Source organism: Ranitomeya variabilis, chromosome 8 (assembly GCF_051348905.1).
Source record: "Ranitomeya variabilis isolate aRanVar5 chromosome 8, aRanVar5.hap1, whole genome shotgun sequence".
In the NCBI taxonomy this organism is placed as follows: domain Eukaryota; kingdom Metazoa; phylum Chordata; class Amphibia; order Anura; family Dendrobatidae; genus Ranitomeya; species Ranitomeya variabilis.
Window position 1 is genome coordinate 146556480 of NC_135239.1, and position 14257 is coordinate 146570736.

The 14257-nt window shown below is 42.9% G+C and overlaps 1 protein-coding gene across 3 annotated transcripts in view; it reads left to right on the top strand.

Moving 5' to 3' along the window:
- Window positions 1-14257, top strand: part of GUCY2C (guanylate cyclase 2C) — a 1047636-nt gene that overhangs the window by 903170 nt on the left and 130209 nt on the right. For all 3 annotated transcript variants that reach the window (XM_077277787.1, XM_077277788.1, XM_077277789.1), the window contains one exon: window positions 6572-6670. In XM_077277787.1, the coding sequence (XP_077133902.1) occupies window positions 6572-6670 (99 nt within the window). The remainder of the gene's footprint in view (window positions 1-6571; window positions 6671-14257) is intronic.

The window sequence follows — 14257 nt, forward strand, 5'->3', positions numbered from 1 at the left end:
TATAGTTAGTTTCACAGGTGGGCTACTCTGCTGACGTGCAGACACTGCTACTAAGCCCCAAACCCCAAAACGATTTACTGGGTTAGATGCAGTAAAAATTGAGATACACAGGCGGTGTAGCTAGCTTCACAGGCGGGCTACTCAGATGAGTATCAGACAATGCTACTAGCCCAAAAGGATTGGCTGAGCTAGATTACACCAAATGCTGTGACAAACACTTGCACAGCACTGGCTCAGACCTGCCTGGCAAACAGTGCTATCAACTGCTGTAACCTGCCCTGAAAAGGGCTGATATTACAACTAGTCCCGACTCCTCCCGATTCCCTAAACCTATCTCTCTGACAATTCGCTCCAAAAAAACACTCTTAGTCTGTATAGTGCCCACAGCAGCATCGGTGCCGCCTAACACTAAGCTGCAGCAGTGAGGAAATGGTGGCGACGGGGCAAATGGCTGGTTCTTATAGGGCAAGGACATGTGACATACACAGCCAATGACACATGCCCTTGCTTGTGTGCATGACATGCACATTGCTGTGTGTGTTTGCACTGCTGATAGGCTGAGAGACTGCACCGCCCCTCTGTAAATGCGGGAAAGAAAAAAAAAATGGAGATCGGCGTTATTTCCGCACAGATCTATCCCCCGCCCACTATACACTGAAACAGTCCATTAACAGTGATAAACAGTTTTAATGTGCAAATCAAGCTAGGCTTTTGGTGAACGAACAGTTATCGAACAGAAACTCGAACAGCCGAATTTTTAGCAAATTGTTCGGGTTCGTCGAACGACTCGAACACTGCCCAAAACAGCTCGAATTTGAAATTGGCGAACAGTTCGTCTCAAACACCGCTCATCTCTACCAAACACACACACACATATGTATAGACAGAGCACATACACACATATATGTGTGCACAGTGTATATACACACACCTATATACAGAGCACAAACAGGCAATCCCCACATGTATTCAAGCTGTCTAGCAGCTGCAAATCATGCACCTGCGGCGACAAACTAAATCTCCGAGCACTCCAAAATACTCAGAGACCACCCAAGCCTGCTCGGAGAAACTCGAGTAATGAACATACTCGCTCATCACTAAAATACACCATAAGAAAAAAAACTGATCAGCACCTCCTAGTGTGAACACATGCAAGCTGTGAGGACTGCATTGTATATGCAAAAAAGAACACAGCAGCACATGTGTATGAATCTAGGCCATGTGAAAACACAGAAAAACATACAACTTAGATTATACTTCTCAAAAATATTTTTTTCAAAAAAACATTTTTTAATTTTTTTTATTTTAAACTTGCAATAATAGATGAAAAGGAAGGTTCTTAGCCACGGCAAGGTGACCTCCCTCTGGTGGGTCCCTGCTCTACAGTATAAGCCTCTTCTGTGCCACCAGCCTACAACTTTGGACAAACATGTCACTACCGGGCTAAGCCTACAATTTATGGGCAGGTAGAGCTGATACGGCACCTGCAAGGCCAATGGGAGGGGTGCAAGATCAAACTGGAGGCAACAAAAAAACTAATCAGCACCTCCTAGTGTGAACACATGCAAGCTGCAAGGACTGCATTATATATACAAAGAAGAACATAGCAGCACATGTGTATAATAATAATTAATAATAATCATTTTTGTTACTAAAAATGACAAAGTATAATATTTTTGTTTTGAATCTCTTTATCTTCTCTTAAATACATTTTAGTCAGAACAGAACATGAAGCACAGATAATAAGTTAAAAGTTAAACATTTTTCCATTTCATTAGAAAAAAATAACTCATTTAGAAATTGCTGGCAGCAACACATCTAAAAAACAGGATGGGGTTAACAGGGGGCTGGATAATTAAGTGGTACTAATGAAAAACAGTTGGAGGGACAATTTTCAATTAAGTCACATGTTCATCAATGTAAATGTGCAAAACTTTTGAATATTCTACCATGTACAGTACATATCATCTACAGATTTAGAGATTGTGGAGAAATCCATGTGCACAAGGGACAACGCCAACTGTCAATATAGGATGCTACAGGCCCTGGTTCTCTGGTTCTCTGATGGGGGTCTGAATTAGAGGAGTCAAACGTTGGTTGATCCAGATGGAAGGGAAGTACCCCAGAACAAACCAGTGGACCAGCTAGGACAGATGGTGCGTTTTGAAGATGAGGCCATATGGGGCAGGCAGAGGCGTCTCTTATACACAATATAATGCCTCCTCACTGTATAGTACCATCCACACAGTATACTGACCCCTTAGTAGCCTCCAAACTGTTTAATGGCTCCAGCACTGTATAATGGCCCCTTCACTGTAATCCCCACAATGTAGGATGGCCCCCTTACTGTAATCCCCACACTGTACGATGACCTCCATATAGTATAATGCACCAGATAGTCCTCAATATAGAATAATGCACTCCCCATAGGCAGACGCTATAGCACAAGGCAGCACCCATAGGCAAACTCTGTACTATAAGACAGCACCCCATAGGCAGACCCTGTAGTATAAAGCAGCACCCCATAGGCAGACCCTGTAGTATAAGGCAGCACCCCATAAGCAGACCCTGTAGTAAAAGGCAGCACCCCATAGGCAGACCCTGTAGTAAAAGGCAGCACCCCATAGGCAGATCCTGTAGTATAAGGTAGCACCACATAGGCAGACCCTATAGCTCTGGGCCCAGGGCACTCGCGCCCTCTGCCCCCCGGTAGCTACGCTACTGGGGGCAGCGAATGGGGGTCTACCCAACGAGGTTTCCAGGTTTGTGGAGGAAATGGGTCTCCTGCTGCATTAGGGGACCCTTGCTGTAGCTCTTATGACGCATCTGAACATTTTTTAAACTGAGGTTCTATATGCAAACTGTAAACTGCCAATTAAAAGGTTCCACTACAATATGGCATGTAAAAATCTTCCTTATCCCCTTCCTGACAGGGGCCAATATTAGTTGTTGTACTTTGGTTTTCATTTTATTTTACCCTTCAACACAGACAGGTCTGTATTATGAGGGTCGAATTTTAGTTTTGAGTGACACCATTCATTAATATATAAACTGTGCTCAAAAACAAATTCAAATAGGGTGAAATTTTGAAAAAAAAACTAAATTCTGATATTTTTTTTGCTTTTATAGTATTCAGTGTTTTCTAAAATGACCTGGCAACAAGATTACCGTATTTAGGTCAGTATAGTATGGAGATACTAAACTTGAACTTGTGGCCTTATTTTATAATGGTTAAAAAAAATGATTTCTGAGACTCACAACTTTTTTCATTTTTCCCTTCAAGAAAATGTATTTTTTTGTTTGGATGGCATGTTGTTTTTATTAGTATCAGTTTGGGGTAAATACTTTGTTATCATTGCAAATTTTTGAGGAGGTGCTTGACTAAAAAACAATAATTCTGGCGCTTCATTGTTTTTTTTTTATGGTGATCAGTGAATGCGTGATGTTAACTTTAGATTTTCATAAATTGGTATAGCCGTGTACGAAAAAGTCTAAATATGTTTATTTTTTAAATTTCTTTATGTCTGCATTGAGAAAAGGAATGGGCTGATACAAACGTTTATTTTTTTATAACATTGAACTTTTAAAGACATTAGATAATAACTTAAAAAATAAACAGTGCGGCAAACATGGGCTCTGATCAGCAGTCAGACGACAGCGTGGGAACCAGCAGCTGAGACTGGTGGTATAAAGGTCACCACTGGTCACAGGCATTGGCTGCTGAGAGAGTACTACTCTCATTAGCGTATGCCTGCTGTCGTTGATAGCCACAAGAGCAGGCATACAATGATGAGAGTATTCATCAGCCGGCGCCTGAGCTATAAATAAACAAAAACAAAAGAAGTTGCACTTTGTAGTGCTAAAGAATGTAAGTATGTAATATATGAAATATGAATAGAAATACTGCTTTAGATAATAAGGAAAAATTGAGACGCTTAGCACATAATTTGGCCTATTCACTTTTTTTTGCAATTTCACCCCACTTTTTTTTCCTGTTTTCCAGTACACTATATGGTAAAACCAATGGTGTTCATTCAAAAGTACAACTTATCACGCAAAAAACAAACTCTCATACAGCTATATTAACAGAAATATAAAAAAGTTATGGTTCTTGGAAGTAGGGGAAGAAAAAACGAAAAGGAAAAAATGGAAAATGGCCATTTAAGGGGTTAATAGTGTAACAGGGAGGAGAAACTGCAATTTATTGAATAATTTTTTTCATACAAGAAATTCCCTGATTAAACACTGACAGTAAATACAACTGATGAAAATCGTATAAAGAACATTTGATGAAACGTGGACCATTTCTTTTGCGGAATAGAAAAAACAATGACATCTGAATAGGACCTTATCACAAAACCAAGACTTTGTACAGATTTCACAACCAATTTCTTCTAGCATAATCTAGTAGCCACTAGGGTTGAGCGACTTTGACTTTTTTAGGGTCGAGTCATGTTTCGCGAAACCCGACTTTTTGAAAAGTCGAGTCGGGCGAAATCGGCCGATTACTGCGAAAAGTCGAGGATCGGCCGGAACATGAAACCCTATGCACGTCAATGGGGACATTTTTTTTTTTTTCTCTCTCTCTCTCTCTCTCTCTCTCTCTCCCATCCGTCCCAGCACAGAAAATCTCGTGCTACACATTGCAAATCCCTACTGCGCACAAGCGATAAAATGATGATAGGCGTGCACGCCCCTAACCCGTATGTCATCACTCTGCCCACACTCCTTCATTGGCTGAAAAAATGGCGCTAAACGCGTCATACGAAATGCGACTTACGATCCACACAGGGATCGGGTCGGGTTTCATGAGACGCCGACTTTGCCAAAAGTCGTCGACTTATGAAAATGACCGATCTGTTTCGCTCAACCCTAGTAGCCACATGAGGGTCATTTTGATATACAATTCTGCTATTTGTTTATGAGGTGTAATAACATTACCCAGAGGATATCATTACGGCTACAAACAGATGCTGCTACAAAATTTACTTATCCATATCAAATAAATGTTTCAACTGTAAAACCTGCATAGCCAAGGCAAATTTCAGCAAACCAGCATGTTTTTTAGTTGCAGCAAACATTAATAGAGATGATTGCTCATGTGTGAACTTAGAAAAAAATGTTAAAAATTAGAGATCAAAACGGGGTGATAAAAGTGCTGCTGAGTGCGACAGAGTTAGGTAATATTTTGATAAGAATTTATTAATAAAAATATGGTACGCGTTTCAACAATGGACAGAAGTCTTACTCAGGCAAGGCATGTAGGTAAGACATATAAGTGAGACATCCGTCCATTGTTGAAACAACATAGCCTTATATGACCATTGTGGCCATATGATACATTGTAGAAGATACAATGATTGCAAGAGAATAAAACAAAATATATAACTGTAAAAATAAAAATGAAATGTATATATGTATTTGTGACATATGTATAACGATAAAAATTAAATATATATGTATCATTTTTCAGGAATAAATTTCATTTTTATTTTTATAGTTATGTATTTTGTCTTATTCTGCTCTGTATCTGCTACAATGGCAATGTTCATTGCTACATGCCTTTTTTAATACACTGTCTATATATTCCGCCACTTTTTGAGTTGTATCCTATCATTGTGATTTGGTCCTGATGGAGAGGTTTGAAAACCTTAAAAAGCGTTGACAAAATAAATCATATAAATGCTTCACCTTCGTGTGTGATCGTATTTTTTAACCTTGGGCAGTGTGGACTCTGAACCACCATATTCCTCATTCAGCTCTGACAAAAATTAAGAGACCACTGTAAAATGTTCAGTTTCTCTGATTTTTCTCTTCATATGCATATTTTTGAGTAAAATGTAAATTGTTCTTTTATTATATAAACTTCTGACAACATGTCTCCGAATTTCCAAGCAACAAATTTTAAATTATTTTTCCGAAAAGGAGAAATGGTCGAAATGAAAAAAAAACCCAGTGGTTTCAGACCTCAAATAATGCAAATAAACAAGTTCATAGTCATTTAGAAACATTAATACTAATGTTTTATCTCAGGAAAAGTTCAGAAATCAATATTTTGTGGAATAACCATGATTTTTAATCACAGCTTTCATGAGTCTTGGCATGCTTTCCACCAGTCTTTCACACTGCTCCTGGCGCAAAAATTTGAGCAGTTCTTCTTTGTTTGAAGGCTTGTGACTACCCATCATCCTCTTGATTACATTCCAGAGGTTTTCAATGGGGTTCAGGTCTGGAGATTGGGCTGCCCATGACAGGGTTTTGATGTGGTGGTCTCTTAATTTTTGCCAGAGCTGTATATTGCAACATATCTCCTTGGTGGTCCTGCTGCAGCCTTTACATGCCTCTATAGGAGTTGTGGCTGTCACAACTCTATCAGGTGAGTGTACCCATAACATTTTATACCACTTGCCTATCAGATAAGACCCAATTTGCGTTTTTTGTTTCTCCAGTTTTACCATTTGATTTAAAATTGAACTTTTCTCTCTTTCAAGAAATCAGTACTTTCATGTGAATAAATAATGCTTATGATTCACGGCTTGCTATAAACTGCCTTATGAAATTTCTTGCCTAGGACCATGTGCTGCTGGTGTAGTTGGAATTAAAATGCCAAGATATTGCCTTTTTGGTGACACTGTTAATACAGCTTCACGGATGGAGTCTACAGGATTGCGTAAGAAGCTTTTAAAATATATAAATAAGTAGTGTAAATTGACTCATCAACAACCTAAGTTTTTGACCCTAAATAGTTTTTGCAGTTTTTAGTGAACATAGGTTGCTTTTTGATAAATGTATTTATTTTTTGCACTCAGCTATCTCCAGCATTTCCATAGACAATGCATGTAGCTGTGGTGACCCTGCACTGATATCATTCTATTCGGACAGCACGGTGGCGCAGTGGTTGGCGCCGTGGTTAGCACAGCAGCCTTGCAGCGCTGGAGTCCTGGGTTCAAGCCCCACCCTGGACAACATCTGCAAAGAGTTTGTATGTTCTCTCCGTGTTTGTGTGGGTTTCCTCCCACATTCCAAAGACATACTGATAGGGAATTTAGATTGTGAGCCCCATTGGGGACAGCGATGATAATGTGTGCAAACTGTAAAGCGCTGCGGAATATGTTTGCGCTATATAAAAATAAAGATTATTATTAATAGAATGACCTCCAGTGATCAGCCAGTAATCACTTATTCCAACTGGCTAAGATGGGAATAACTTTTTTATTCAGACTCCATTACTGGGCTGCAAGTGTGGGGCTCGTTTGACAGTGCTTTGCTATAAATGTACCAGTACTCACACCAAAAACATCATCAGACAGTGTCACTCACCATAGCTGCAAAGGCACTTATGAAGATTCCAGAAGAGCTTTATTCTCAGGCTGAAATTCTTGTATTATGCACAACAACAGCAGATGAAAAGATTATTCTTAACCAGTGATGTAAAGAGAATGAACATAAGACAATGATGGATGACTGAAAACTAACTAAATATAAATAGAAGGGAGGGGTTATCTACATCAGAACTAAACTACAGAAAGACCAGACAAGCTTAAAAAGGAAAACAGATTGCATAACAGCATTGGCAATGGGAATCACAATTTTCATTGAGTTAGATCTAACACTTATTTTTGACTAACTTTTGGCTTTTGAATGGGGATGAGTGAACCTGAACTGTAGTGTCTGGGGCTGAATTCCAAACATGACTTCTCCCGGATGTCCGTTTTACTGTTATGATACCACGTTCTCAAGGCTGTATAGTCATTTGCGGTTATTTCTCACTGTCAGCAACATCATCGCCAGTGGGACAAGACCGGGAGTGACCTATGGAGCCTCAACCTTGAGGCTTCATACGTCACTTGCAGTTATGTCACTGCTCATCATTCCCACTCTCACGCTTTACTCCACGAGACCAGCAGAGTATAGCACAAGATCTGGCAGTGACTGATGGTCCAGTATTTGGAGCTTTGTTTTCTGAACTGGGCTCCATACACTGGACAAAGACAACTCAAAAAAATGATGTGGAATCCCCCCTACTTTTAGTTACCAATTAAGGCAATGCAGGCAACTGGGGGCTGATATTAATATGATTTGAAGGTCCATGGATACTGGCCCCTTCCCAGCCTATTAAAACCAGCCCTTGGCCACCCCAGAAATGGTGCATACATTAGATGTGCCAATTCTGGCACTAATCCTCGGCTGTTCCTGATTGCCCAAGTGAGGTGGCAATCGGGGTAATAGTTTTTGGGGTTGCTGTTAGCTGTGCAATGTCAGCTAGCATCAAGCCCATGGGTTATTAATGGAGAAGGTCTATCAGAAACCACCATTACTGACCTAGTAAGTAAAAAGTGAAAAAAAACACAGAAAAAAATATTTATTTGAAAAAAAACAACTCGCCAACAATTTCCCTCTTTCACCCATTTCTTAAAAAAAACACACCAGTCAGCCGTTGTCCACATGAAGGTCCCCCGCTGGTCCATCGTAGTCCACATAGAGGTCCCCCGCTCCGTCTCCAGTGTATGTTGCCCAGTTCAGAGAACGGGGCTCCATAGACTGAAACAGCAACCACTGCCGGGTCTCTCGCTGTACTCCACCGGGTCATGGTCAAGGGGCTGCTTTCCCACGCCTTGGCACCATCCAAATAAATTGTGTACTGGGCCCAGTGTGCTTTTTTGTGTAATGTACATCACACTCACTAGCAGGCCAGAAGTCTTCGCAGTCTCAATGTCCACGATTCCAGGAACAACCGCTCACAAGTTAGGGACACCCGCTTCATTTTAGCAAGTTCAACTTTACTGGACAATTCAAGTACATCAGTCTTTAACACGCAAAATCAAGCACAGGATCCTCCCAGTTTTTGTTCCTTAAACACAGTAGATTTCAAGCATTTACTTTCATTCAGCTTGGACTATCCTTATTCTTGATCCTCCTCTCAGCCCCATTGATTTCCTGTCCATCATCACAGCTCTCCTGAGATCTGTTACATTTCCATCAAGTGATTCTCTGTCCATCTTCTTCAGTATGAACACGTTTAAAGCACACTCCTCAGTGTCTAGCTCAGGCTGTAGGTCCCAGATGTTACAGCAATGTTCGCATGAACTTGATCTTGACACGGACCTATCACTTACTCGAACTCAATAAACCAGAAAATTATTCCCTTTATCTTGACCTTGACTCCTTCCATCATGGACTGGCCCCAAACATTTAACTATATCTTCCATTATTCCTATATGGATTATCAGCAGAAGTGAGTATAACTGTCCTTTTTTTTATGGTGAACAAATGGGTAAAAGTGTCAGAGAGTGTTCATTTCAGTTAAAGGACTTTGTGTGTTTATTTCAATTTAAGGACTTAACTCTGTGTCTTTATTAAATTTGACTATGGGGTTAGTAATGGGGGTGTTCTATAGACACCTCTTCATTACTAACCCCTGGGCTTGAGGTCAGCGAGCATAAAACAGCTGACATAAACCCAACAACTATTACCCCACATGCCACTACACGAGGGCCAAGCACCAAGAGAAAAGGTCAAACGCCAGATTTGGTGCATCAATGCACCATTTCTGGGATGGCTTAGGGCTAGTGTTGAGCGATACCTTCCGATATCGGAAAGTATCGGTATCGGATTGGATCGGCCGATAATCAAAAAATATCGGATATCGCCGATACCGATGCCCGATACCAATGCAAGTCAATGGGACCAAAATATCGGAATTAAAATAAACCCTTTCTTTCCTTGTAGGTTCATTCTACATGAAGGAAAACAACTAAGAATAATGTAGGATGTATTGGGGGAGGTGGCGGAGACATTAAAGGCATAGAGGTTTAGCCCAATCAAATAGAATAGCAGGAATTTTAATTTTTTTTTTTAAGACGTTCGGAGTTACAAAGATATTGACTATGTTAAGATTTTTTTTATTTTGTCAGATATTGATGTTTCACTACTTCCACGCCCTTCACCTTCTTTTTTACTTCTCCGACACTTTCTTCTTCATCATCCTCAGCAGCAGCATCTTTGACATCAACTTCTTCTTCACCTTATTCATCTTCTTCTTCATCTTCTACCTATTATTTTTTTTTGTTATATTCTTCATATTCTTTTTATTAAACTATTATTCTTCTTCATATTCTACTTCTTCATCATATTCTTATTTGTGACAGGCATTCCTGTAGTTGTTATCTATAACAGTTTGAAGATTACACCTTCCGTTCTGCCTGTCACAAAAGAGTTACCACAGGATTTGTCCGCGTTCAGTTAGGCCTGCAGCAGCAGGCTTTTTCCAGGGGCACCACGAGGAGGAACGGACTCACCCCCATACACTGCTTAGTCTTCTTCTGCTTATAATTTAGATAATATCTTTTGCTCTGATGTTTAGTCTTATGCTTAATGTTCTTCTGCCCTTTGTTCTGCAGCCTCTTGTTCTTCTGCTTCTCGGTCTTCCGGGTCGTCGTCTTTAGGGTCTTGAACTTGGAAATGTAGCAGAAGGTACAAGAAGGCTGAGAAAATACCGAGAACCAGCTGATGGAACTGGAACTCGGATGGCTACCCGAAGGTCCAAGAGCCAATGGAACTACCGAGGACCAGCTGATGTTACTGGAACCTGGTTACTAAGCAGGAGGTACCCGTGCCAGAAAGCACTACCAAGGACCACCTGACGTTGGTGGAACTCGGATACCCAGAAGGAGGCACCTGAGCCAAAGGCTCTGCCCGGAACCAGCTGATGGTACTGGAACCAGGGGGACCTATTCAAGATTGTCTTCCTAGAGCCCCAACTAGCGGTGTTGGAGCCAAGAGTCATCAGGGGGAGCAGAGTGTAGGCTGAAGCCTGCACTGGAGGCAGCTTAGTGTCTGTTTTGTCTGCATGGCGTTTGCAGTACACGTTGCCGGCTACAGAGCAGGGGAACAGCTGATGTTACTGAACCCCACTGACACAGTGGCGACTGTTTTTCTCTGTGCAGCCAGCACTTCTGAGCACCAACTGGCGGTGTTAGAGCCCAGGGTCAGCAGAGGAGCAGAGTGTAGGCCGAAGCCTGCACTGGAGGCAGCTTATTGTCTGTTGTGTCTGGATGGCGTTTGCAAGACACGTTGCCAGCTACACAGCAGGGGAACAGCTGACGTTACTGAACCCCACTGACACAGTGGCGACTGTTTTTCTCTGTGCAGCCAGCACTTCCGAGCACCAACTGGCAGTGTTAGAGCCCAGGGAATCAAGGAGGAGCAGAGTGTAGGCCGAAGCCTGCACTGTAGGCAGCTTATTGTCTGTTGTGTCTGCGTGGTGTTTGCAGGACACGATGCAAGCTACACAGCAGGGGAACAGCTGACGTTACTGAACCCCACTGACACAGTGGCGAATGTTTTTCTCTGTGCAGCCAGCACTTCCGAGCACCAACTGGCGGTGTTAGAGCCCAGGGTCAGCAGAGGAGCAGAGTGTAGGCCGAAGCCTGCACTGTAGGCAGCTTATTGTCTGTTGTGTCTGCATGGTGTTTGCAGGACACGTTGCCAGCTACACAGCAGAGGAACAGCTGACGTTACTGAACCCCACTGACACAGTGGCGAATGTTTTTCTCTGTGCAGCCAGTACTTCCGAGCACCAACTGGCGGTGTTAGAGCCCAGGGTCAGCAGAGGAGCAGAGTGTAGGCCAAAGCCTGCACTGGAGGCAGCTTATTGTCTGTTGTGTCTGCCTGGCGTTTGCAGGACACGTTGCCGGCTACACAGCATGGGAACAGCTGGCGTTACTGAACCCCACTGACACAGTGGCGACTGTTTTTCTCTGTGCAGCCAGCACTTCCGAGCACCAACTGGCGGTGTTAGAGCCCAGGGAATCAAGGAGGAGCAGAGGAGCAGAGTGTAGGCCGAAGCCTGCACTGGAGGCAGCTTAGTGTCTGTTGTGTCTATGTGGCATTTGCAGGCAACGTTGCCGGCTACACAGCAGGGGAACAGCTGGCGTTACTGAACCCCACTGACACAGTGGCGAGTGTTTTTCTCTGTGCAGCCAGCACTTCCAAGCACCAACTGGCGGTGTTAGAGCCCAGGGAATCAAGGAGGAGCAGAGTGTAGGCCGAAGCCTGCACTGGAGGCAGCTTATTGTCTGTTGTGTCTGCGTGGTGTTTGCAGGACACGTTGCCAGCTACACAGCAGAGGAACAGCTGACATTACTGAACCCCACTGACACAGTGGCGAGTGTTTTTCTCTGTGCAGCCAGCACTTCCGAGCACCAACTGGCGGTGTTAGAGCCCAGGTAATCAAGGAGGAGCAGAGTGTAGGCCGAAGCCTGCACTGTAGGCAGCTTATTGTCTGTTGTGTCTGCGTGGTGTTTGCAGGACACGTTGCTGGCTACACAGCAGGGGAACAGCTGACGTTACTGAACCACACTGACACAGTGGCGAATGTTTTTCTCTATGCAGCCAGCACTTCCGAGCACCAACTGGTGGTGTTACAGCCCAGGGAATCAAGGAGGAGCAGGGAGTAGGCCAAGGCCTAATTGGAGCAAGTTGAAATGGAACCTTTAACCCCCCCAGGTGTTTGTAGCTGAAAGAGCCGTCTTGTACAGCACTAATGCTGCAAAAGGAAAAGGTGGCTCTTTTTATCATATTCCTTGCAAACGCAGAACTAGACACTTATGAAATGTGTCTCCTCACACCGTGAGACCGTCCCCGAGGTGGGACTTTCCTTCGTAATGGGACGCAGCACAGCCGTCATTACTCCCCCCTTGGCGACGTGCGCTGCCTCCTCAGCGTTGTTTGATTCTGTTCTGGAGCCTGCGCTGTTATGTTATCCCTTGGCCATGCGCAGTTAGCGCTGTTATGATCCGGTGACTTTGGAGCCGCATGAACTTTCTCTGGAGTAGGTGGAAACTGTACTGACCGCAAAACCTGAACTAACACCGCAACTAGAAGTAGCCGTGGGGTGTGCCTTAGAAACCCTAGACACCTCGACACAGCCGGAGGACTAAATACCCCTATAGATGGAAATAGGAATACTACCTTGCCTCAGAGCAGAACCCCAAAGGATAGGCAGCCCCCCACGAATATTGACTGTGAGTAGTAGAGGAAAGACACACGCAGGCAGAAAACAGGATTCAGCAAAAGAGGACACTCTAGCTAAATAGGGAAAGATAGGACAGAATACTAAGCGGTCAGTATTAAAACCCTTCCAAAAATATCCACAGCAGATAATACAAAAAGTTCCACAATCTAACTAAAGACATGTAATGTATATCTGCCACTCCAGAGAATCCAACAAGACTGAGAAAATACTGACACAATCTAAGCTGGACAAAAAAAACACTCAATAGCACAGAATTATTAAGCACACAGCATGTGTGCCACGGAAACAAAACCAGAATGTAGTATTTAACACAGGGTGCACTCTAGCCAAAATTGTAATAAAAAAGGGGGGGAGGGGGTGTGCAAGGCCAAGTCCACTATAATATAGCACAAAAAACCAAAGAAAAAAGAATGGACCAAATCAGGCCTGCACAACCATATAGCAAAAATACCAAAACAAGTTTATTGAACACCACAAAGAAAACATTAAAAACATCTAAAATACAACCATGTGTAAAACACCCCAATATATCCTGATATGTAAACAGCAGTATATGTAATATATAACAACCGACCATCCTAGATGTGTATACAGTAACATATGCCAATAGATCTAAATATACCTATGAGGGGAGCAATATATGTCAAGATCTTATGCAAACCAAACATGTGAAATGCAAAAAAACAGAATACATTACCAAATGATAGCAGAATATATGGCAAATAAATCACCGAGAAATGTGTCCCGGATGAAGAAAAGGACCTTAGTAAGTAGAGCAAAGTTCCCCTCTGGGAGATCTATAAAGTTGGCATGCCGCCAAATCGATGCTCAGCTGGATCTAAAGTCATGGTACTTAGAGATCAGAAGGTCGGAGGATAGAACTACAACTGTGAAGCCACATGCCATAATGGCCAGTCAGTGGTCAGGAGAGGGTGTAGGGAACAAAACCCCATGCGTATCGCCGCCGCAGCGGCTTCGTCAGGGGAAGTGGGGTATGGGGTGTTCAACCCACATATAAATAGGATCATGAATGCGCCTGATAACATACCGGTGTGCTTTTCCATGGAGTGGCAGGGAGGAGGCGGGGGGAAGTTACAGCCGCATGTGGGGAAAATATATATACGGAGGCCTCCGTAGGACAAAGGCGGCGCATGCGCAGATGCGGCTCTGTGTCCGAGCCGCGCTGCGCATGCGTCAAGAGCACAGAGCTGCAATAGAACC